General features: G+C 39.5%; 1 protein-coding gene across 6 annotated transcripts in view; it reads left to right on the top strand.

Annotated features, from left to right (window-relative positions):
• Positions 1-25,202, top strand: part of KREMEN1 (kringle containing transmembrane protein 1) — a 37,459-nt gene extending 12,257 nt beyond the window's left edge. For 2 of the 6 annotated variants that reach the window (XM_074887265.1, XM_074887259.1), the window contains 7 exons: positions 3,443-3,534; positions 10,461-10,585; positions 11,049-11,202; positions 14,486-14,818; positions 15,435-15,593; positions 17,438-17,522; positions 18,487-22,568. In XM_074887265.1, coding sequence (XP_074743366.1) covers positions 3,443-3,534; positions 10,461-10,585; positions 11,049-11,202; positions 14,486-14,818; positions 15,435-15,593; positions 17,438-17,522; positions 18,487-18,649 — 1,111 coding nt within the window. In that variant the 3' untranslated portion in view covers positions 18,650-22,568. Of the gene's footprint in view, positions 1-3,442; positions 3,535-10,460; positions 10,586-11,048; positions 11,203-14,485; positions 14,819-15,434; positions 15,594-17,437; positions 17,523-18,486; positions 22,569-22,839 lie in introns of those variants that run through there. The other 4 variants (XM_074887261.1, XM_074887263.1, XM_074887260.1 and 1 more) reach the window with 4 other exon arrangements.
• The last annotated feature ends 1,570 nt before the right edge of the window (positions 25,203-26,772 follow it).

The raw sequence follows: 26,772 nt of genomic DNA, 5'->3' as shown, positions 1-26,772 counted from the left end.
AATAGGACAGAGACAGCCAGTTAATGGAGAGTAAGTAAGAAAGCACAGAAAAGAGGTCTTGTGATGTGCAGCAGACAGATGAGCACACTGATGAAAGGAGTTAGTGGCATTTCTGGAGTATTTGATGACTCGGGAGGATATTTCTCATTGAAGAACATTGGTGAAGGACAGGGAAGAAAAGGACTTACTCGAGATCTTTTCCAGGGGCTGCAGTGGTGCTTCAAAATAACACTGTTCAATGTGTTGCACCAGTGGACTGTTTTCAGCCATAGAAGGAGAAAGTATTATTGCCAAGTTCTGAATTGACTCTCTTTTTACTCAGTTCAGCGTCTTACAGGAGCAAAGAAAAATACACCACCTACAAGCAAAACTCCATAGAAGCTGGGCATTCTCTTTAAAAAATGGCCTGGAAACCAAATAAACCCATCAAGCTGTCTAGTATCAGATCGGCATGTAAGCACTGGAAGGGCTGTCTTCCCATCAAAAACGTTTCACACCAACTTCACAGCCTTCCTCAGCCCAACACCACCAATTTTCATGCCTAAAAATTTTCATGCCATGTAGTGAGCTGTGTTCCTCAGTATGCATACTAGTACAGAGCTAGAAAAAGGCTAGTGGCCACTGCATTATCTCTGATACAAATAGCAGAATCAGGAACATAATTTTGATTGTTGCTGTGTGACAATATCCTAGATAAACTGTATCTACAGGGTCTTACCTTTGACAGTCATCTCTGGCTAATACAAAGCAAAACATACATAACAAACTAATATTTATCCAGATAATCAAGTAATCCTTACTAGAGTCTCACTTAGCAAATGAGAATTTGCCAAGTGTTACAAGGAGCAGGAAGCCTATAATCTAGTATGTAAACCTGAGAAATTACTTGATTACCAAATACAGCTTTTTAACATCAGTCTGCTAGGTGTTAGATTATCTCCTTTGAGATGGAGTTTGACTGGAAGGTTAGCCATTTCCTTTCTTAGGCTCTATCACTTGGCCCAGGAATATTCTCACAGGTGTATGGAATGACGATGCTAACTAATGCATGCTTTTAAAATTTGCATTCTGTTCAAAAAAAAGCTTTGAAAGTCACTGTTTTAAGAGTCTCAGAGCATATCTTTAGCACGCGAATCTGGTTGAAGCCTTGTGATTGAAGATACCACTAGTTTAGCTCTTTCTCTGCCGTTCATTTGCTTGGTGACAATGAACAAGTTGATCTTCCCTTCTCTGAGGCATCACATACCTCACAAGGCTTTTTTAAGGCATAATATATTGCTTTGAAGTTCAATTTTAGGGACATTTGAATAATCTAATTTTACACTTAAAGCATTAATCAGAAGCATGTTATCTCTCCATGGGTGGTCCTTACTTGGAATACTTTGTTTACTGCAAGACACCCTGTTAAAATGGAAATGCCTCATAATGTTCCACTAAACCTCATTTCAGCCATAACAGAATTAAGCAGACTGAAGTTTTTGGAGATTTTGAAAGACACTCAATTGTTTTCTAACTGTATGCACTTTTGAGGTTCAAGGCAAAGATTTTTAAAGACATTAATCATATTTCTCTGCAATTTCCTTGCATTTTAAGGCATTTATATGTAGAGTGCCATTACCATGATTCAGTTACAGACATCTGATTTCTGTCATGCAGGTGTAAACCCAAAATTTCCTGTAACTGTGCAAACAAGGAAAATTGTGTTCTTTTGAGTACAAGCCTTCCTTGATTTTAGCCACTGGAAGCTCTGCTATTATACCTAAATTCCTAGCACACTAGTCTTAGGCTTTCCTCATCCACTATTTCTACTAGTCTGTTTGAAAGCCTAACTTAGCAGCATTTCAGTTAGCTAAATTGAACTCAACTCACCAGCTATCTTCAGCATTTTGTTACTTGACCAAAAAACATCCCCAGCAGTTCTAAAATTGCATCTCCCACAAAGAGTTGTTAATATGCCCAAATGACAACGTGCAGCTGAACTGACACTTCAGTGTAGGGGGGTCTCATTAATAGAATTATGCCAAAGTAGATGATAAAAAGATTGCAGTTGGCCCTAGTTACAAGAAAAGGTCATATTTCAACCTGACTGTCCAAAATAACAATGTATTCACTTAAATTGATCTTTTCAAAGTGAATAGTTTTTCAAAGTGGGCACAGAAAAAACTTTAAATAACCTAATGACTAGTTAGGTATGCATTTGTAAATGATGCTACACAACAGCAAACAATAATCATGTACACATAAGGAATTACCTCATAGAATCATAGAATGGTTTAGATTAGAAGGGACCTTAAAGCCCACCCAGTGCCATCCCCCTGCCCCAGGCAGGGACACCTTCCACTAGCCCAGGTTGCCCAAAGCCCCAGCCAACCTGGCCTTGAACCCTTCCAGGGAGGGGGCAGCCACAGCTTCTCTGGGCAACCTGTGCCAGGGCCTCACCACCCTCACAGGGAAGAATTTCTTCCTTAGATCTCATCTAAATCTCCCCTCTGTCAGTTTAAAACTGTTCCCACTCATCCTATACCTCCCCCCTGATCAAGAGTCCCTCCCCCCTTTCCTGTAGCCCCTTTCAGTCCTGGAAGGCCACTCTAAGGTCTCCCCGGAGCCTTCTCCAGCTGAACCCCCCAACTCTCTCAGCCTGTCCTCACAGGGGGGTGCTCCAGCCCCCCGAGCATCTTCGTGGCCTCCTCTGGCCCCGCTCGAGCAGGTCCGTGTCCTTCTGCTGTTGGTGCCCCCAGAGCTGGACCCAGCACTGCAGGGGGGTCTCACCAGAGCGGAGCAGAGGGGGAGAATCCCCCCCTCGCCCTGCTGCCCACACTGCTCTGGGTGCAGCCCAGCACACGGATGGCTTTCTGGGCTGCGAGCACATGTTGCTGGCTCACAGGCAGTTTTCCATCCGCTAATACCCCCAAGTCCTTCTCTACAGGGCATCCATTCTCATCCATCAATAGATCAGATCACTGGAACAGATTTATTCAGCTTTACTGAAGGGGAAGAAAAGACCTCAGTCTTTCCCAGAAGACTTTATCGTATAAATGTTTTTGTCATCATACATACAGAAAGTTGGAGTCTGGGCTATTTTGTGCTAAGGCAAAAATCAAGTCTAGGAGTCTAAGGAACCTGTATGCAGGATGTGGGACTGAAAATCTTCCTCTCTCTCAGTACTGTCCAGAAATAGCTTGGCACATTTCAGACTTAAAATAAAAAGAAGTTATGTTTTAGACATTACTAGCATTTTATGCTTGCTGTGTACTGTAATAACCAAAGTTATCTGAACTTCCTGATCAGTTTTGCATTTTTCTTGGTATGTAAGTTATGGGTTAAATAGTCAATAGGTATTAGAGCAAAAATAGTGATGACGCTGAAGCTTAATAAGATTTATTTTTATGTGGTTTCTGAAAACATTTGATGACTTTTCACTTACTCTGTTTTTCTCTTTCAGGAACCCTGATGGAGATGTCAGCCCATGGTGCTACATTGCAGAGCATGAGGATGGAATATATTGGAAATACTGTGAGATTCCATCCTGCCGAAGTAAGAGCATCATGCAGTTTTTTTAGGCCTGCATCTCTGTTGAACAGAGATTGGCAGTTATACAACAGTGGGTAGTGATTTTCATACAGAAACTAGGATAAGGCCAATCAGCTTATTTCCATTTGCAGACTAAGCAATATTTTAAATGGGTCTCTAGAGTTAATGACAAGCTTACTGACTCATTCCTTCATTGCAATCCTTTTCATCTCACCTCAGAATTACTGGATTATATTATTTACAAATAATACCAGACAGAGAATCATTCAGAATTTACAAAGTATTGCTAGCTTTTTGAATCCATAGAGATATGTCATTCATTTATTAAAATCCAGAGGACAAAAATGAATAGGAAATTATTAATTTTTTTACAAGGTAGGTATGTGTCCATCACTTGCAATTAGCTTGTAAAATGGATGGCATTAATTTAATGTGTATAACACATCATACACAGAATTCTTTGGAAGAAATAGTATGAGAGGACATAGGGAAAAAGTGGCTATTTGTTTGGTATATGGGAGCTCTGGGCTAGAATTCTGTTCCTTGCAGGTGCATATACTTAGCGTTGCTGTGAAACCACAAACTGGACTTTGTTAGAATTTTTTTTAACAGATAGTTCACAAGCTATTCACCTGAAGCTTCCTTCCAGTATTTAATAGTATTTAATTTTAATCTGTTCTATTATCTACCTTGTCCAAAATGTGGAGGTTTTGTCATGACTTGTGTCAACATGTTCCAAAATTTTAATTTCTGAATGCTCCAGGACAAACTCCTAAGAACAACATTCTTTAAAATATGCCTAAATATTAGAAAAGGTATTCTAGTTTTGCATGTTAACAAGCAACCATAACTACACATTTTATTAAGTCTAATCATTAATGCCTCTACATACTTTCCTAACTTCTGTGCAAGTACTCTCTATTTCTAAGGGATAACTTACTTACGTGTATCCTGTTAAGCATCAGAGCAGTTGTCCTTATGTAGGTATACTTTTGATTGGAAGAAGTACATTCCTTCCTTGAAGTTAAGAAGAGAAAACCAAACAAAGAAAAATGGATCTAAAGTGATTTTTTACTTTGTCCACAGTTTTCTTTTTTTGTGAATGTGAGTGATTCACCTCTTCAGGCTAGGCAAACAAACACATAAGTGTGACCTTAAGTCAGGTGACTTTTACCTAGATTTAAATACAGATTAAGGAGTCTAAATAACACAAAATCATTCAACACTCCAACCCTTATTGTTCAGAGGACATCTTACTCTTATTTTTCTAATATACCAGGTCCTATTTAGGAAACATGACCCTCCTAATTAAGAAATTTATTTTGGTCTAAAATGAAAGAATTTGCATTTTCTTTAAAGACCACAGATGTTAACAAATTCTCTGGATATGGCACCAGTAAAAAAGCTGAAAGACAAATTCTCTCCACTCCATTTGTTCTACACAAAGGATCCTTTTAAAACCAGCCTCACTCATTTTCTCTGTGGTGGGGAGCAGAGGATTTAAACTTGGACACTTACTTGCACTGATAATCCAGACTTACATTTACAAAATGTCCTTTTGACCAGTAGCAGCTGCTTCAAGCATTGCACTGAAACTGGATACTAGAAAAAGGAATTGCAGCAATTTAGAACAAACTGTACATAGCAAGCCCGTCCAAGTCTTTAATACAAACCTCATGGTTTATGAAGCTGTGCAAGTAAAAAAAAAACTTCTGTTATTTACCAGATTTTCTGTTTTCAGTAAGCATGATGCTAACTCATAGGACCATCAAAACCGAATTGTGAAGTGCATAATACAAAACTAAATTTTGTGATGGAGCAAGAAAGCAATTGTGTAAAGAAGTCTTACTTGAAATTTTTAGAGAAGTAAAAAATTGTCTTGTATAAGCTTCTTTTCCATAATCATATTTACTACTAGAAAAGACAAGTATCTGGAGCATAATTTACCTATAAACTATACCCACATAATACCACTACAGTGCCAACAACATGAAGCGTCTTGATTGCCTAGAGAGATTTGCATGCAATGACTCACTGTAACAATAATTAAGAATCTACAGTTAAGAAGTTTTCATTATGATGATGACAATGATTTCACATGATTATATCATGTGTCTCGTTCACTAATATACGTAACACTAAATGTTTCATTCAGAAATGTGTTCTGGCATTCTGCATGTGTAAACACGCTATACAGAATTTAGCAATGTTAGATGAGGATGGATGGGCATAATCACAGAAGACAGTGGTAGTTACCACAGTAGAAGCTTAGTCTTTTCTTCCTCTCCTCTTCTTAATGGCTTGTCTGCTAAGCAGACTGGAATGAACATAAGCAAAATAAAAGGCAAGAAGGCAGCACTGAGTCCTGAGAGAACATGTGCATCTCACATGGAGAATTCAGAACTGAATGCTTCAGAAGGTTTGTTTGCAACATTGCAGCTATTCCTGACTTTTTTGGTCTCTTTGCTAATGAGGTTAGGTTGAAATTCAAAGGAAATAACTACTTATGCTCCTAAAAGGTAAAAGAAAGGAAGGCTTGCTGTCCCACTTAATTGCATCTCCATGTTTATGGCCAGCATGAGTCTCTTACCATATACAGATTTCATTATTGGAATCATATTTCCTCCGTGCATGTATGTCATGTAATAAATTTGACTGAAATATTGATAAAGTGTTAAATGGCAGAGCCAGGTAAGTTATACAGAGCTGTATTGATCACTCTGTAAGATTTGACTTGTATACATTTTAACACAAGGACAAAGAGAGTAGCTTGCACAATTTGAGACAGTATACTGGTGCATGCTACCATTGCAAGAAGCTAGGAGGCTCTTGAAAGAGAGCTAGATGAACATAGCTGGGACATGGTTTTGAGCTCAAAAAGATTAATTCCATGCTTTAATACATGTGCCTTAACATGTAATATGCAGAAGCTCTGGTGTTTGCCAGGACCTCATTATGTCAGATGCTGCTTAAAAGAAAAATAGCATGCTTGCACAAAAGAGGTGACCTTTTAAGCACAACAGAACAAATAGTTAGAAATGGGTGAAGACAGTGTAACAGTAAGACATCACTGATTAGTATGGACAGTAATGGTTTCAAAGACAAAAGATGGCAATATGCCTAGATCTCTCAATCATATTTCTCCTCCTCCCTGCTTTTTTTTTTTTTTTTACCTTTAGGAGATCAAAGGTCTCACTCCCACTCCAGGGGACTAGCTCTCCCTCTGCATCCAGAGCAGCCTGGGCAAATGACCAACTGACTACCTCATTTTTGCCAAACTTCTTTAGTAGGCTAAACATTAAGAGCAAATTAAGGCAAAAGATTATGTTGGAAATGTTTGAAGGGCCAAGTAACTAAACAGTCACTACTTGTCTAGAAATACTTTTCTTTGTTGCTTTATATATAGATGTACATATGAATATATATATAGTTTTATACATACACATAGGGTTGTAGGATACCCTAGGTTGGAAGGGACCTCAGGCCGTCATCTAGTCCAGCCTCCTGCTCAAATCAGAGCCAGCTCTGAGATCAGACCGAGTTATTCAGCTTGTCAGATTAGACTACATTTATCTGGTCAGGCCATGACAACCTCCAGGGACGTAGAGTGCACTCCCTTTTGGGCCCTTGTTCCCGTGCTTGACTGCCCGCATGGTGAAAAGATTTTCCTTATATCCAGTCTGAACAACTCATGTTTCAACTTAAGCTCCTTACCTCTTGTCCAAAATGCATCACTGTGAAGACCCTGGCTCCATCGTTGTGACAACCTCCATGCAGGTATTGCAGAGCTGCTGGGGGGTGCTGCCAAAGCTTTCTCTTCTGCAGGCTGAACAAGCCCCAGCCCTCAGCCGTCTTCTCACGGGGTGAGAAGCATCTTGGCTCTCTGCTGAACTTGCTTCAGACAATTAATGTCTTTCTTGCACTGGTGGGCCCAAAACTGGACATAGTTGTCTTGATGTGGTCCTAACAAGTGCTGAGTAGAGGAACAATCATTTCCCTTGATCTCTGGCAGTGCTCATCTTAATACAGGCCTGTTGGCCTTCTCTGCTCCCTGGCACACTCCTGGCTCATGTTCAGCTCCCTGTCTACGAGGACCTCCAGGGCCTTTTCTGCAGAGCTGCTCCACATACATAAATGTACACTATCTTGTTTCAGATTTATGTTGAGTAGCTCCCTATGCATACATACATCCTGATTCAGTTTAATATAGTATGAATGACAAGCATATTATTGTAATATACTAGAAATATAGTTGAAAAAACAGTAATCTGTGATTACTGTGGATCCAATATAAAAGCAGTGTTTGCCAATTCTATCATCTTCAATTCAGATTACAAGTGATCTCGATCTCCCCTCTACTATTATGCTTATACTATGTACTCTGATTACCCTTCAGTAGCAACTCAGGGGTGTCTCAGGTTTAGGACCAGACCATCAGGTAGCCATAGGAAGAACTGGCATATCTAAGTCATATATGCACGTACAGGAGTACTTTTTTGTGTGTGTTGTCACAGTTCAGAAGCGTGTTTAATCATATATTTGCTGTGGGACTACTAAAGTGCTTTTAGCTGAGCGTATATCTTTGGGCTCAGGTATTTTGTTCATTTGCTATCAAAGTAATTTGAAGCATTGGGCACTGGCATGGAAATTACTGCTTACTGTTCAGCTAGAGACTAATTAAGCTTTAGGATGTACCCAAATGATACGCTTGATTTAGTTACAAAATGTAAGAAGTTTTCAAATTACTCAGGCTGGTTTCTTAGCATGGAACGTATTGAAGTACTAATCCTCTGGAGACAAGGTTGAAGGATCTCACCAATAAAGCTACTTTTAAAACATATTGTATATATATAATACGAGTTTTTAGGAAATCCCAGGTCTCCTAGGAGAATGATCTAGGTTGGTTAACTAGGAAGCTTTTTCAGGGCATTGAAATCATGCGCTGTACAAAAAACTGAGCACTCTGAAAGTTATCTGCCCAGCTGTACTCAGCTGGGGTGGGGCTGCAAATGGGGATTTCCAGAGGTATGTTAAACCAAGCTGTAACTTGAAGTCTCAGTACTTACACGCATGTTGCTGCAGGGCATATCAAAGCCATAACTCCATGCAAGCATTTATAATTGAAATTGTATAATTCATCTAATTATTCAAGCATTATACATACTTGAATCTTCTTCCCAACTTCATTAATTCTTCTTTATAGACTATAATCATCCCCCTTAAGAGTGTAATCATATACATGCCAGTATATTTGCTGATCACTAATAAATATGCTAACCCTCTTCCTCAAAATAAGGAAGCTGCCATAGGCAACATAGCCTAAGTCTGGGAGCAAGTTCTCAGACCTGTTAACTGTTCCAGATGTCAGGATGATTCAGATTTTAACAGTAGACTGACATCAGTTTACAAGCTCAGTATATAATATTCCAGAAGAACAGGGACGAGACCATCTTTGTTAGACAAACAGAAGTTCTGAATTCAAGGTATTATTTCAATGGCTGCTACACATGGACATGTATAAGAAATCCCAGAAATGGGCCTTCCAGAATCTAGTGAAGAGATACTTTCAGGACTACTGTACAAGACTGCTCAGTACAAAAGGATCATTGCATTCCTATTGTATTTATGTGAAACTACAATCATTTAGAAGCAGTTTACTAACACAGAGGTTATCTGATAGAGAAAAGGGCCACCTGTACAAGAGATGGCTGGTTCAAACGGAGCCCCAAAACAACTAGTCCACATGCTATCAGGCATCAGAGGCTGCAAAACCCCAGACCCAGCATTCCCCCCACCCCCCCCAAAAAAAAAAACTATTGGTAAGTCAAAAACCTGAAACAGTGGCACAGATGATAGCAAGAGAGAGTTCAGAGTTTACTAGGTACTGAAATAACAAATGACTGTAATAAGTAAAACTCTCATACAGTTCTTTGATTGCATCACATGTTATGCAAAGCTGTGGAGGCTAGGTGGACAAAAAATAATCCTTGTCAATCTGGCACAGGGATAAAAATTGTCTGACCATAGAGCTGGTAATAGATTTAATTCCAAGTATGTGAGCAGATATGACAAGTAGGCAAGGGATAATTTTATGCCATTGGCACAGCACTATATTGTACCCCACATCCTCCCTGTAGTAGTCATGGCTAAATTCCAGTGCTTTGATGAAAAGTACAAAAATAAAACAAAACAGAAACAGGACAAATTATGCACTGAAGGGGGAAAACTCTCTGACCTCTCAGTGACCAAGGAGCCTTGAAACATTGTATTAGTACAGTATAAATATATGTTTCTTTTAAAAAGTAATATTGCTCATTTTGAATCTCCTGTACATACCATAAAATATGATACTTTGACTTCATATCAGAGTTCAAGTTTTAAATATTAGGAAATTCCCCTACAGAAGTATGTAGTCTCTCCTGTAAAACTTGCCAAACTCCATCCTAAAACAGTTTAGGTTCCCTTCATCAAATATCCTGTTTAGAAAACTTCCAGAACATCATTGTTTTGAAGATCAGACAGAAATCACATTGTTTAATTTACATTGTTAGAATATGCATGATTGTAGTCAAAAAACCCAGAAAACCTCTGAAGCTACTTAATGCCTTTTTTTTTTTTAATTGTCTACCAGAAGAAATGAACCAGGTATTTATCTTGTCTATATTACTGCAGCTTACAGAAACCAACTACACAGTATAGCAGGTATATTGCTAAGAAGATATGATGCTATTTCACCACCTGTCATTTATTCCTGGCATGGTTAGAAAATATGACAGGGATCTAGTATAGAGTAACATTTTCCATACTGCAAAATCGAGACAAGAACATAGAGAGAGCTGCTTAGTAACCAGGTAGTGCATAAAGCGGTCTGTGTCTTGGGTGTTTCCAGGCACACCTTTAGAATGACTGTTGTCTGTTATTCTTGCCAGTGCCAGGGAACCTTGGGTGTTACAAGGACCATGGAGAGCCACCACCTTTGACTGGCACCAGCGAGACCTCCAATAAACTTACTATCCAAACATGCATCAGTTCCTGCCGAAGTCAACAATTTAAGGTGATTTCTTTGACATACGTTTACAAAATGGTTTCAAAGACAAAAGATGGCAATATGCCTAGATCTCTCAATCATATTTCTCCTCCTCCCTGCTTTTTTTTTTTTTTTACCTTTAGGAGATCAAAGGTCTCACTCCCACTCCAGGGGACTAGCTCTCCCTCTGCATCCAGAGCAGCCTGGGCAAATGACCAATGAATAATGCCAGGATGCCAGGAGAAAGTATGCTTGCTTACTGCAGTTATGAGCGATAGAGTACCCTAAATGCCCTCCCTTCCAACTTTCTCACTAGTCTTAAGTGGCATTCTGAGAGCTCAAACAAAAACAGTTTGTCATGGGACCTCTGACTAATCATACTTCCCCAAAACACACATACTCTGCTGCCAGCTTTCTTGCTCATACAACCTCCTGCTGTCACTCCTTTAAATATTATCCCTCCCTTCCTCATGCATCTTTGTTGTCAAAGTTTGCAGGCATGGAATCAGGTTATGCTTGTTTCTGTGGAAATAATCCCGACTACTGGAGATACGGGGAGGCAGCCAGTACGGAATGCAACAGTGTTTGCTTTGGAGACCATACTCAGCCTTGTGGTGGGGATGGCAGAGTCATTCTTTTTGACAGTAAGTATTGAAACAGGCTCAGCTTTTCCCAAAGGAGAGGCCTCAAATGTTTAGCAAATTAGGGAAAAGGGTTTAAACGCAATGAGAACTGTTGCACACAAAACAGCAAAACACCTAATTTCAGTATAAAATAGAGATAGAGCTGCTTTCCATTTCTGCATAAAATTCACATCCATTAATAATGTGAAATAGCTCTTCCAAGAAATGATGCCTGCTCAGGCAGCTGACTCATGCTCCAAAGATTGTCCCTTACTTCCCCACAAATAGTACTAACTCAACTATCACAAACAGCGTGTCACGGAAAGACTCCTTCAGAACTGATCTTGCCAGAGAGTAGATATATGATTAAGTGAGGCACCTCAGAATTTCAGTCTACACCAACTTGGGTTTTTTTATTAAACCAGACGAGACTTGCTATAACCCAGTTAACACAACACAAAGCAGTGTAGTAGAATTGAGACCGAGGAGTGTACTGCAAAAGTACAAACAAGTTAGGTTGCTATTATTACCATCGTTGATTTCATCATTTATACATAGAAATCCTCCTTACTACTCTTCTTTTCAGTATACATACCAGTGCCAGCTGTGTAAATTCACAGGTTAATGGTATGAGCATCCAGTTGTCTGGCAGCCATACAGGCTCCCAGTACAGCCAGGAATACTGGAAAAGTTCACAGTATACACCGATATACTGTTGCTTCTCAGATCTTAACTGCCTCTGATGTAGAAGCTACCTTTTAAATCTAGATATAAACTTCCTGGAACTAAAAGTAGTGTAATTTTCCACCTTCTGAACACACAAGCAAACTTCCCATCTCCTTACTCTTAAAATTCTGATTCCCAGCTAGCAAGACAGAAAGACATTTCAGTTGAGACAGGAATTAGTCACTCTGCTCACTTCCAGATTCTCCCCAAGATATGAAAAGATGCACCAGAGTTGCATGTTGCTTTCAATGTTGAGACAGCATGTAGCTTCACACTGCAGCATCCTCTGTTTCCTTCTGCGCTTGGCCTCCAAACTCCTCAATGGGTAAAGGCTTCCTTTATAGCTTTCCTTTTCTGGAATGACCGAGGGCTCAGCAAGATGTTACCCTGAGGACCTGCACTGTCTTTTCTGGTAAACAGCAAGGGAGAGAGCTATGGCCAGGTAAGAGAGGTCACTCTAGTAACTGCCACCTATTTTCCTTTGCTGATGAGCAACACCTGCTTACCTCATTCTTCTTTTCCAGATTATGTCACATCCTCAGAACCTTCACCCCGATCCCTGTACACACACACCTCCCAACACACACCGTTAACCTTATGTGTTTATGTGCTGCTATCACAGCCTAAAGCCGTAAGGTTCAGATCCACAACACAGAACTCTGCCGGCTCTAGAAGGAAATGAGAGAAGGAAAGCATTTCCATTCCATATGGGGCAAGGCTGTACTTTGTTAGGCATCTGTGGAGCACTAGTCATTGGCATTCTTAGTTAATATTGTTTGAAGAGTATCTTGTGATTCAGTAATTACAAACAGCAAAGCCAAATGTAACAATGCCTATAAGCCATTCGCAAAGATGAAATTTGATATCTCAATGACAAATTTCAATTCTATCAATTCAATCTATTGTATCTATTCAAACAATTCTATCTACTCAATTAAATCACTTACTCTGTTAGCATGGAGTAAGTGCCAAACACAAATTCCTCTATGGGCCTTAGTACCTCTGTGGGGCCTTTCACATTCTTTCTGTTCTTCTTTAATATTCTTTCAGTTCCTCTATAAGGTCTTTCATAGTCCGGCACTGAAGTGTGAGGTTTGCTCAGGCTGTGATCAGGCCTTGCTCCAGAAAAAGAGAGAAATGTTTTCACGTGATTTTTCTGGCAGACACATGCTACTTCTTGTTCTCGTTCCCCCAGCTCCCTTTTGATTTGTATTTATTAAAGCTCTTTCTCAGAGGCTTGTGAAAATTGAGACACTTGTTCAAAATACTTCCTTTATTTCCATTCTCACAACCCTCTGTTACAGGGCTTTAATTAATCTTTCAGGAAAAATCTACTTTGATTCTTCAGTCCTCCAGCCTATGATATGGGGGAGCGATAACTCTTGATCCAAACAGTTTTGTTGTGAAATACACATTAAAAAAAAAAAAAATGTATTTAGGGGATATATAAAAATACATATATGTATATATACCTATATACAATACATTTTAAAAGTTGTATGTGTGTATATATAGATATGCATCAAGTCAGTTGACTGGCATTTGAGTTTCTCTCTGGATTAATTGGTAAATAAGTTTGCACTGGGAATCTCAATAGTTGTCAAGGAATATAAAGATTTACTGGGTGCATACTTGTTTTGAATCTAAAATATTTTCTTTGGAATTCATAACAGGATCTTTTTCAAGTTACTTAAGGTCAAACATTAATTGGACAAGATCAAAAGACAGGATGCTCAAAAAGCACAAGCAAATGGCCATAAAGGTGATTAAGGGATTACAGCATCATTCATACAAGGAGAGGCTGAGAGTCTTGGATTGTTTAGCCTTGAGAAACTTTTCAATTTGTATAAATAACTCATGAGAGGGTGTAAAGATGAAGCCAGACCTTTCTCAGTGTTATCTAATGCATAGACAAGAGGCAACAGGCACAAATTGAAGAACAGGAAAATCCATTTAAACATAAGGAAAAACTTTTTTTATGGTGAGGGTGACACTGAAAGAGATTGCCCAGAGAGGCCGTGGAGCTGCCATCCCTGGAGACTCAAAATGCTACTAGACAATGTCTTCTGCTTTTAGCAGGGGGATTGTACTAGACAAGGGAAGGGTCCCTTCCAACCTCAGCTGTTCTGTGAAGATTCATTTTTTCAATTTGATAAGGCTGTGAAGCAATTTCAGTAATTGAACAAGTGAGAGTTACAGTCACTGATCCTCTTGCCTGCCTGCCTGATGGGGATGGAATAGAAGTCCCTGAATCAGTCATTTAGCTTTCATCCTGTTCCTTCACGGATGCAGAAAAGGGTACATGGTTACCTACAAGGACAAAGGATAGTTGCAGTATTCGAGATTGATACATAGGTCTTGGAGCAATCAGTGTGTCTCAAGCCAATGCAACAGAATAGCTGTGCTCCCAGTGCTGTTAAAGGTAAAGAACACCAATCTGAGAGACAGTGCGTCCTGCTCAGGTAGCAAGTCTGTACCTTCAAGTCACATTTGAGTATTAGAATCTATGGAGTGCTAAAGCTATGCATAATGAATGTATAACCTTGTTTTTTCATTTTTCTCCCTCTCCTTTTCACAGCCCTTATTGGTGCCTGTGGAGGGAATTACACTTCTGCTACAGCTGTGATCTATTCCCCAGATTTTCCCGACACATACGGCACAGGCAAAGTCTGTTACTGGACCATACAAGTTCCAGGAGCATCTCAAATCCACTTCAGCTTTGCCCTTTTTGAAATCAAAGATGCTACAGATATGGTGGAATTGCTGGACGGCTATACCTATCATGTTCTAGCTCGTTTTAATGGCAAGAACCGGCCTCCCCACACCTTTAACATCTCTTTGGATTTTGTCATTTTGTACTTTTTCTCAGATGAAATCAATCAGGCCCAGGGGTTTGCTATCAGATATAGAGGTAAGAGGCTAACCTTGCCATTTCTACCTTTCAATGAGCTATTAAAGCATTTAATTCACACAGAAGATTTCTGAAGTAGCAAAAAAAGAGCAGATATTTTAACTTTCATGTCTACAAGTGTTTCATCTATCTTGTTGCCACTGCTCAGTGGGTAAAAGCTTCACTAAAATTTCTCTCAATTTGGAACATTCCAGTCAGCTATGTCATAAATAGATAAATTTAAATTTTCAAAAATTCAATCCTATACATACCTACCTGTCAAAATAGATTGGAAAATGACAAAGCTGAAACAAACCAAGAAAACAGTAGTCCATCTGCATCTTGGTTCATCTTGGCTCCTTCCAACAGTCTGTTCCACTCAGATCGAAAGTCATTAGGAGAAAACATTCTAGTCCTTGAGTTGTACCTACTGTTAAAATGAACAATTGGCTTCCAGAAAAATTATGAGAACCCCAACTTGGTGAAGTACAGGCTTTTTCTGGCATCAGACATAATCTGATTATTGGAGTTCTCCAAGTAAACCAGAGAGCAGCACATGTCTGTTTAAAAGCACAAAACAAAATCCAATTACACCTATTAAGAAATTGTTCTTGTAATCATACTGTTGCGTTTTCAGCTGTGAAGGACAATGTGCATCAAAACAAGATTCCAACGAATCAGACACTTTCAGAGAAGATAAATGAACAAGCAAATCTCAGCATCAATGCAGCCCGGTCATCAAAGATACTTTATGTCATCACAACCAGTCCAAGTCATCCGAGTAGCTCCATGCCTGGTAATATTACAAGAAAATGTGGAAACAGGAAAAACATTTTGCCAAGGCACAAACTAGAGTCACTATTTCCTTTGCTTCCTCCTCCACATTATCTGATCCACTGTGCCTCTTACTAATAGATGAATTTTCATTTAGTCTAATTACCACTCTCATTACTTTTCAAAACTCATTTCTCAGCATAAATGAGTTAGAAATAGTGTGAAGGTGGTGAGTCCTTGAGAATGAAAGCACATGAGAATAAGATGTGAGTCAGAGCAGCCTCCTTACTAGAATCATCTTCAGTAACCAGTGCATACCATAGAGGTGGCAAAAGGTGCTGAAAAGAGCAAGCTTTTGTAGAGTCTGGAAGAGCCTGAATGCTGGATGCATCCCAGTTATCCCAGTTCACAGAAGCTACAGCCATAATACAAAAAGGGCTAGATAAGGATGAAGCAAGTTAATGGGTGCAGGGGAGATGCCACCGAGAACTGTCATGTGTCTAAATAGTCACCTTCAAGACATCACTTCATTCAGGAAATTGTTGAGTTGTAAATAATTGAAGACTGGAAATGTACTTTTGGTGAATTCACTACTAGTCCCTCCTATCTTTAAACAACCCTGGGCATCTGCTCTTATATATCGTTGAAGCTGGGCCTTGATCACACTGTGGACACTCTAAGAGTTCTGTAGTCCTGAAGCTGTCTGCATTCCAAACGTGAAGCATGAGGACATGGCTGCACATGAGCTGCATATACCCGAACTAGCCGGGTTGCAGAACATGCCTAGCATTGTGGGCAGACATTCTGGCATTAGGCCCAGGCTAGTGCCCAAGTTACCACAGCTACATTTAAGCTGCCTAATGTTAAACTAGCTTGGGCATACCGACCTAAGATGAAAGTGCACCCTTGGATTTTACGCAGTTATGAAAATATTGTTGAATCATCATGAACAGTCAATGCTTTGAGGAAGGGGCATTGGATGCGAGGGAACTTATGCTTCCTTTTTTTGTTACCTGGAGCTTCAGGACTTCTGAAGGTGATGGCCTTTTTTCAGTTCTAATAATTCAAGGTCCCTGCATGGCTGTTCAGTGTGCTAAATATGCCAGTTACATTCTAGTGCCATCCCTTTTCCCATCTCAACATGCTGTAGCCTCCCACTGCAAGATTATGGAAGTCCAAATGAAAAGTTGATCTAAAAATTTAGAAATCAGCTTCCTTTAAGCCCTCATCTCTTAAATAGTTCAAATGTTGCTAGGTGTCAGGCTGTTCTTTAAGTCCTGCTTGACTTGCTGGTACAACCAGAACTAAATTGAAATGTAAAATACAGTGACTAAGAGACTTCAGTATAAGGTAATAAAATAGCAGACCACAAATCCTGATCACCTATCTCAGTAGACTCTAGAAGGGAAAAAACCCCCCATACTTGGTGATTACTTACATAATTACTGATATAAAACTAGGCCATCTCCTTGCAAACAGTTACTACTGGTAGCATATATTCCAGTATGTTGTTTAGTCTTCTTTTAAATTTTAATCCGAGTCAGTTTTGATTCCTTTCCTAGCTAGTATTTAGGTAATTTTGCTGTTATATGCTTTGGATTTTCCCAACTTCCAATTTTACCAGGGAGCAGTCCTGCATGGGAAAAACCAGTTCTGACTGACAGTTACACAGTTTCTGCCAGTCTTTGCAGAAAATACTTAAAGGTTTAAGGCATCTTCAAACTACAGTTTTGGCTAAACAATCAGAAGGCTATGTGTTTCTTTTGTGCAATATTCTTACTTTAAAAACTGTAAGCAAATGAATGTACTAAGAGCTCCTCTCCTCCTCTCCCCTCTCCTTCTTCCTCCCTCTCCTCTTTTTTACAGAATGGACAATATATAGTCTCACAGCACTGCTCATCCTAAGTGTTACAGCCATAATAGCAAAGATATTTCTCCACATTACCATGAGGTGAGTATGAAGCAAAACTCTCCCCAGAGAATTGACATCTCAGCTCTGTACCAAACCTGGTACACTTCATTTCTCTGCCTTCTGATACTGTCAGATTGGTCATATTCAAAACCAAGTTATATATTACATATTTGTATCCTCATAAAAGATACTAAATAAGCACATTTTTAAACTTTCCAGTCAGTTAGGATAGCATTTGCTGCTAGAATATTTCTTTTGGTCTTGTTTTAATAAGATTTGTATTTTACGGAATAAAAAGGTTTCTCATGCTGAGTGATGTTATATAGCAAAGAGGAAAATGTAATCAGACATCTAGCACTGGTGGGAAGAGGTCAAATTATGATAAAACCTCATCCCAGATTGGGGAACTGGGGAAAAAAGTTAAATATAGGCTAGTTAATACTTTTTTTTACTGAAATACTGAAAATGGTTCAAAAAAGAATCACAGAAATGAAAATCTGTATTATGGTGTGACAGTTAACCAGTATAATTTTTTTTGCCTATTAAGAACAACATAATTTTATTACTATATTTCTCTACACTTATACCAAGTAATTTTTGCGTCCTCCAGATGGATGCTCATTGGGTAAAATAATGGGGGAGTTATCAACAAATTATAAATGTTGAATATTTTATTTACATACCACAAACAGGCTTAAATATACAAGGAGGTTAATTTATATTAATAGCAATTAGTAATAGAATATGTACAGACCTCTTAATGACAGTGCTTTCATTAGGGTAGCAACTATTCTAGCAGCAAAATGCTTTTCCTTTGGTCAAGAAACAACCAACAGATGCTCCAAAAACTTATATAACTGTGCAGCAGGTAGAAGGAAAAGGTGTCACAGAGGTAGTGGAAGCTGCTAGCATTACCAGTGTATTACCAGTAATGCAGACATACTAATAACAGCAGCTTCCCAGGCACCTTAACACTTACAGTGAATTAACACTTGTTTCCTAGATCCCATCAGATACCATCTGCAACTGAAACAGAAGATTCCAGTGAGGTTACTACTGCTGGCGAGATCTGGAGTATATTTTACCAGCCATCCACATCGATATCCATCTTCAAAAAAAAGCTTCGAAGTCAACAAGATGATTGCAACCCACTAGTGGGAAACTGAAGTGTCTTTTATTTTAGAAGAATCGATCTTCTTAAAATCCAGGTGACTTGGGAATAATCTTTTTTCTCCCAATCTCATACTTGTTTTCCAAAAAGTCCATTTCCAAAGGCCTTTGAGTGACTTCGCCTCTCTGCTGTTCTCTTGGATATACTAGAGACAACAGATTTAATTGCGGCAATAGTTTTGAAATATCTGGTGCTCATCAAATCTGTAGGGCTATTAATTACTGCCTTTAAACCAATGCACTTAAAATACATGTAAAAACCTGTAAGATTCAAAATGTCCTGTACCCCTGACAAAGTAATTGAATGATTATCTGCAGGTTGAGGACTTATTGTGTCCTGCTTTCCTGTACCACTGTATTATATCAGGCTACTTTAGTCCCTTTATTCTCAAGGCTGAAGACAGAGGTAGATACTGATAACCTGTTCAGCTGCCACAGCAACCAGAGCTTATTGGCCTTAATGTAAAACACGTCTAAATGGTGCTATACAGTCAAATGGGAGTCAAAGACTTTGAGAAACTATCAGCCTGGTTGCCCAGTGCTCAGCTGTTTATACATTTTCTGTTTCTGTAAGCAGAGATGTACAAACAAAAATCAAATCACATTCAGGAGGCAAATACCTTGTGGAGTTTCAGCTGCAAATGTGAGTTTTGATGGAGTAATGCTTACCAATTGCATGAGCAATGAAGACTTTTTAAATGACTATGTCTGACCCATCATTCACTGATGATTATGATAATTTTGTTCATATTCACAGTGATCCTTTAAAAAACTGTTGTAACTCCAGTTTGAAGTCCTACATTCATTTTGGATATAAGCTTAAGGCTTCTTAAAGAAGTGGCCAAAGAAACTGTAAATCCATGGAATTTTTAAACAGTGAGGCTGACTAACACAAATTCTTACTCTGAAGTTAAAGATATTGATCTCAGCAGCCTGAGCGATTTACAGAGTTGTAGCCTGCTATTAACAACTCACCCATGCCAGGCTGTGCATCTAAACACGTTCGTAACAGTTGCCTTGTTAATTACCTGTGAGAAGAAAAAGTGTCTCCTTGCCTGCAAAATTAAACTGAACTGCATTTTTAAGATTAATGCCCTCAGTTGTCAAAGAACTAAAACATCAGTGGGGATCTGATCTGTGAAATAATTTCTTTTTGATTGCAACAGACAGCATTAACTATTTTTTCTCTTTAGTGGAATATCTGTCCACCTACGATACTCAGATTTCTCCTCCCACCACCAGGGATCAACAGTGAGTCTTTCAGCCTCAGCAAGATATTTAGGGAAAACTGACAATACAGAAGTCAGATAAATTGACTGAAAAAGTTTACTCAGTGAGCAGCTCCTCAAACTAAGAAGAAATTGAGTGAGAGCCATTAAAGTACAGTAATTCTGGTTAAGAGAAGAGGAATAAATATCTGTTTAAACATAAACCAGTGGTCTGTGTATACCAGACCTGCAGTCAGAGAACAACTATTAAATGCATCTACAGAAGATAACTAAGAGAAGTATGAAAATTGTCACTGAGTTTAAATTCATTATGTATCTGTTCTTCCGTTTTTAACATATAACCCTTTCATGTGGTCTACAGATTTCCTTGAAAAAATAGGGTGTCTAAGAGTTAAACAGTGAAACATCATGCCTTACTTGCCATTGTAGATCTAGTCTTTTACCTGAATTAATTCCAGCTCCATTTATGTACCACAGATGAGTGCCAGAGACAGCTGAACAATACCACAATAAATGCTTTATAGAAACAAGACTTTACTAAGCCAGCAATTATGGCATTGTTTATATCAAAAAAATGGAATATCGTAGGAACATCTAGCACTTTCTTGCATGAGCTGCTGAAGAGGATACAGGAAAAGATAATTACAGTATCACCTAAAATCAAGACAGGATGAGTTGTAAAATACACTGATTATCTCTTATGTGTCCTCAGGTTGGACAAAAAAACATTATCTGTTTCAGACCCAACAAAAATTTTTAAATTGCCTTTTTAAGAGTCAGGTTTTGCATCATGCTGTGTAGGCAGAGAGTCTACCTCACAGATTTGTAGCAAAACAAATTAGTTTGCTTCCTAAGCATGCTTAATTTGGTTCACTGATTAACCAGGAGAGAGTCAGAGTGTAAAGCTAGATCCTTAAGAGTTAAGTTACGAGTACATTGGGACAAAGCTTTGTTTAACTGCCTTATCAAATGTTCTTGAGCAGTTATACAGGCAAAGGGACATTCATAAAGCAGTTAGCTAATGCTGATAAACTGAAAAAAACATCAGGAGCACCCCATGACTGATTTCTACCTACTGCACAAAGAAAAAATACAGAACTGTTAAGCTTCTCTTCTTCAGTAAAGAGCTTAATTTCACTATAAAATTAGAGAAAGCCCATTATAAACAACAACAAAAGACTAATGCCACTAATGCAAAATCTAGAGAATTTAGAAACTGAGATTTTTGCATCAGTCCCTTAGCTCAACTATTTTTTAAATGACAAAATCTCATTTCGTGGGCCTTTCTTAGGGAATACTTGTCCAATTTCTGTATGAAGACCCATAAAAACAGCAGTTATAGCCGATTAACTGGCCACGGCAACAATGAACGTGACTAAGCATAAGGTATTGGACAGTGCACAGATATACACACTGATAAAAGTATAGAGGAAATTGTTATGTTCTCCTTTCAGATTGTCTGATTCTACATACCCCTAATACTAGGAAACAGAGCAATAGATAGAAGTGCGTGGACAGGGTCCCTTAAATAGTGCTTGTTACTATACAGACCTGAGACCAGAAAGTGCAGGTAGATCTCTGCTGTGGATTTTTTCAAAATGTGGTATGGTCACTCGCACTCCTAGTACAGAGACTTCGGTGGTATGGTGGTATGTGGCCAACATATATGTTATCCATTAACACAGCACTTTATGATCTTTGCTATAAGGGTTTGGGGAGAGAATGAAGAAAAGTCTGACATGCACAACTGTTGTAATCCCACATGATTCAGCATACGGAAATGCCCCTACAACACTAGCAGCTGAGTGCTGACAGCTGGAGGGCACTCAAGATGTCAATATTTACAGCATTTTCTTCAACAAATTCAAAATAGCTGCAGAAGAATAATTTGTTTGGAATTGTATATGAATGGCCTTCTGACCTCCCACCTAGCAGTTCCCTCAGCAGGCTGGACAGGCTGCAAACGTGACATTGGCCACAATTTCAAAAGCAACTGTTTTGACAACAAAACCGTCAGGAGGAGCTGCCTCCTCATATACACGCATTCCAGCCCCTGCTCTGGCCCCATCCTCACTGTTGTGTTGGTACGACCGGCTGTGTGGTGGTGCAATAAACTGATCAGGTTAAGAATTACCATCGCTTTTGCTTCCCTGAGTTACTTTTAACAGAGGTGAGGTCTCTGATCTTGTTTATTGGGTGGTTGCACAGAGAGGTGAGCTAACACAGCTAAGCGGACAATAAGCCATAGGAAAAAAAGAGTTGTCTGCCCCGGAGCAGGGGCAGTAAGTACTCGTGCTGGCACTGCCACCGTAGCAGTTTGTGAGCCTGCCTCCTTACTGTATGCAGCATGTCAGTTACAGTAGCCTACAGAATATGTGGACCTCAGGTGGAAGGGGGCCAGCTGGAGAAGTGGCCTCCCTAATTCAAAATCTACTTTTAAAACTAGTTTGTTGGCTAAATGATTTTATATGTACTTTTGTCTTAATATTGTTATGTTGGGGGGAAATAGAGACTGTGTTATTTAAAAATATGTGTGATATGTTATCATAGTAATATATATATTTATATATGTATAGGAAATGCATTATTTAATACAGCATATTATGCTTGTATCTTGCTAACATTTTATAGGAAGAAAAGATGTTAGTTTACACTCTGGGAAAAATAAATTTTCTATACACTGTAACCATAGAAAAAAAATCAAAGTAATCATTGGTATATATGATAGAAGAACACTGAGAAGAGGGTAACTCAGACTCAGTGTTGTGGCAGAATAGATGCTGATGAAACAGTTGCTTTAAGATACACTTTCCTCCTTTGAATCTCATTTCTAGCTTGTAATTGTATTAGGCTGTTCATCAGATTCTGCAAATTCATGTACATATACGCTCAGGACCAATTTAACATCAAACATGTCATCTGCTTTTTCAATCAAGTATTAACATGTTCTTTTTTAGGGTTTGTTTCTGCCAGATTTTCTGCAGCCAGTACAATGTTGAGGAGGTCTATCACACTGCTCATGCAGACAACCCAGTGGTACTGAAGAATTAAGTCTGTATTCCAAGTTCCCCTGGCAATAGTATAAATGGGAGATTTTCACTGATAGCCCTGGAAACTGCACTGAATCTGCAGCCTGTATGACTACAGGCCAAACACATCGGCAGACACTTGGCTGTCACTGAATGAGCATGACTAGCTATTCCAGTTTCATCTTCTGCTTAATAAGCCTTCTCAGGCAGTGGGAAGGACTGCCAACAGACTTTTCTAGTGCACCACTTTGCCCAAAGGAAGGGTGAACTGCATAAACAACTCCTGACAAATACTGGTCTGACTAGTTCTTAACACCTCGCAGCAGAGATATTTCACAATCTTCCAATGAAATAATAATCCAGTGACAGTTTCCCCTGAATATTATTCTATACATTTATGAACCTTACCATTCTGCTACCTTGAGATCTTCAGAGTGAAAAATATAATTACCTTCAGACCACACAATTTTTTCTGTAACAACACCCCCCCCAACACACATACATTTAATGCAACTCGTACATTCTGAACTCTACTGAGCACCTGTGCTTTGGGATGAAATTTGGCATTCTGAATTTCAGTCTCAAGACAACTTACTGTAAATCCAAAGGCTATCACATGAACCAAGTAAGACTGACAAGAAAACAGAATAAATCAAACTTGAAATGACTCACCACTGAAGTATGTGCTGTGTTTATACGTGGTCATCCTGCATGCAGCAAATGGCTGCAAGTAATAATTTTAAAGAAATAAATACAGAGAATTTCTGCAGGAGGAGTTCAGCTAGTATAGTGAAAGTGTAGAGAAGCATTGAATAAAGGAGGGAGAAACTGCTGCAGTTCACCAGCAGATTACAGCAGGATTGTCTGCTGTGAAGAGAACGTTCAAGCTGAAAATGCTGAGAATGATTACATACAGAAAATAAGTTCTCCCTCTGAGAAGCAATTTCTGAGGTAACAGCAAATTGAAGTTTTCAGTTTACATGTCTTCAAACTGTTAGAAGTAACTATAACAATTCTTTCACTGTTTTCTCTACTAATTGCAGCAACATCTAATGCTGTTTCCACGTTCTTGCAAGAACTTGCATCTCTCATTAATTCCTCCTTCTGAACAAAATAATGCTACGCTCTCTCAAATCTTCAGCTGCATTTTATGTAAACATCTGAATACCAGTGTCAGATATCAAAACTCTCTCCAGCTTTTCATGTCAGGACTCAAACCCTCATTTACTTTTAGAAACACTACTGTCACAGGGGATGGGCGTCCCCTTAGACAGGGGAAGTTACTCCGCTCTCCTTTCTTGCCATTCAGGTACAGGGCCTCTTCTGTTTATTCTGGAAACTATTGCCTTTTTTTTGTTGTTTCCTAAGCAACAGTTTCAATCCCCATGAGGGAAATGTGTTCTTTATTCTGAAAGAGACACTTTTCTATGAAGTGTTCAAGTCACAGGAGCACGGTGCTTCCATCGCAAGATAAAGTATCTGGTTTCAGGTACACTGTTTTCTCCCTGGCCAAAGACTTAGGCCAGGCTCACTCCACACAGTATGAACACAGCCATCCTTTTAAGGACTCTTCACACTACCCAAGTAATAACCAATGTTACCTAACAGCTGTCATAGGATTTAACAGATGTACCCAATATCGCTACAGCAAAAATGAGATAGTGTTACAGAAACACCAAGTGTTACCGGAATGTACAGTCTCATTAAGAATAGTCTGCTCCTGCTTTTCTTGTTTTACCATATGGAGGTTCCACACAGGCTTATAGTGCCCACAGGACTCTCATTTTACCACAGATTTGCTCCTTAAATATTGAACCTCAACAGTGAAAAGAACCTCCCCCTGCCAAATATCAAAATGTTAATTTTTGACAGAAAATTAATGACATTCAGTCATTAAAAAAAAGCCACAACAAAGAAGAGACAAGAATAGTGCGCGTGTGTGCGCACACAACTAAATACCACATTCAAGTTTGGCCAACAATCCACAACTGTCTGTCTCAAAGAGACAGAGTACGGGCTCACCAAGTATTCTGTGGGACAGCAAGGGTAAAGGTATGTCTTGTTCTTAAAAGCACAATCACCTCACGGTTTGCTTCAGAACAAGACATGAGAAAACAAAACAAAACACTATTCAGCAATAGCAAACCGGGGGTGAAGGGAGGGAGAGGAAGGAGACGCAGACGTGACCCCTCAACACAGGCGTATCAGCCAAACACAGATGGCAAGTTTTGTGCTATTTTTAAGAACAATTGTTTAATGAACTAATCTGCAAATAAAATGCATATATATAATGACTGGCAATTACCAAGGTTTTGTTCACCAAGCAAAAAAAGGGCACGTACTTTGGTTGGGAAGCACTTGCTGGTGCTGCTTAACTCTCTCCTGCCTGTTGCTATTCCATTATCAAGCCTGTCTTCTCAGACTGACCAGGCTTTCCCACAGTACTTGAGATGAGGATGGTAAGTGATCCTTGTGCCACAAAGAGTCCAATGCAAAATGAAACTCTTCAGTTCAACCGTCATCCCAAATGTGGAGTTTTCACATATGAAACGGGGTTGGAAAGAAGTAAGACTCGTTTCTCAGCTGGCTGTGAAGTGACTGAATTGCAGTGTGCTTGAACACCCATGAGAGGAGGGGAAAGTCCAGGGAATTACCACGTGGAAAATCTCTGAGAGAAGGAAGAAACTGGAGGAGGAGACTGGAAAGGATTTTTTTACGTGTGCATATCACTGGATGGGAAATAAATAATGTATGGAGGCAAACTGTTTACACAATAACATATAAACGTATATTACACAAATACATACGTGTACACACACAGACACAGGTTGGTATCCACACACCTCCGAGCCCTTGTCTTTTGCTGTCTGCATAGACGTCTTTGGTCTAACTATGCCCTCTGCCGCTGGAAGAGCACGGCACAGCACTGATCTTCAGTGGGACCAGTGACTTCATGATCCCGGGCAAGGACTTGGATCTAGCTTGCCTATTCAAGCTATGATTTATCCAGTTGTATTCACCTGCATCATGCTGGCTCAGGCCTCGAAAGAGTTTTATTTCAGGACAATATTGTTACCTGAAATTAAACCAGAATTAAGTTCCCCTGCTACAAGGAACAGGCAGCTTCCAAACGAATGAGGATGCCTTCCAGCAGATGTGGAAGCTCCTCATGCGCCTGTAGGCTTCAGGGGCTTGTAAGACCTGCCCCCCTCCAATAACCAGGGTGCCAGATAAAGACCCAGGTGCTGCCCTGTTCGTTAGGGACCGCCACACCACAGACTCACCTTCAGTACATTTCCTTCCCCGTTTCCCCTGGCAGAGCTCTTCACCCCATCTCTTCCACAGCATGTGCGGGTGCACCACTTTCCTAACCATTTTTCCTTCTGTGCCCTACGTCTTCTTCGCCTTTCTTCCTGTGTAATCTTTGTTTTCCCACAATTAATATACCAAGCTTCTCCCCTCCTCGACAGCAACATCAGCCAGATGTGACCAGGGGTGCTGAAGCAACAGGCAGCCCTCAAGTAACAAAATACAGGGTGAGACCACCTGGGGACAGTATGGAAGGCAGCTAAAACTGTCAAGTACTGGACTTACACTACACACAATACCAGGTTAAAAAAGTTAATTTCTGGTGGATATTCATCTGTGGCACTTGCTCAAAGTTGAACGGTCATGGGACAGAACATTATGGGTTGCTTCCACAAAGAAACACTTCTGAACTTTTTACCATGATCATTTTTGTTAGGCTCTGTATGTGTGTGCATGGTATGTACACACATGTATACACCTATTATTGTAAAAAAGGAAAAAATACCGTATATTACAGTTCATCTCAGTATATCTACGACTGTATTTTGAGAA

This window comes from Strix uralensis, chromosome 17 (assembly GCF_047716275.1).
Source record: "Strix uralensis isolate ZFMK-TIS-50842 chromosome 17, bStrUra1, whole genome shotgun sequence".
Classification (NCBI taxonomy): domain Eukaryota; kingdom Metazoa; phylum Chordata; class Aves; order Strigiformes; family Strigidae; genus Strix; species Strix uralensis.
This window is presented reverse-complemented; position numbering and strand designations above follow the sequence as displayed.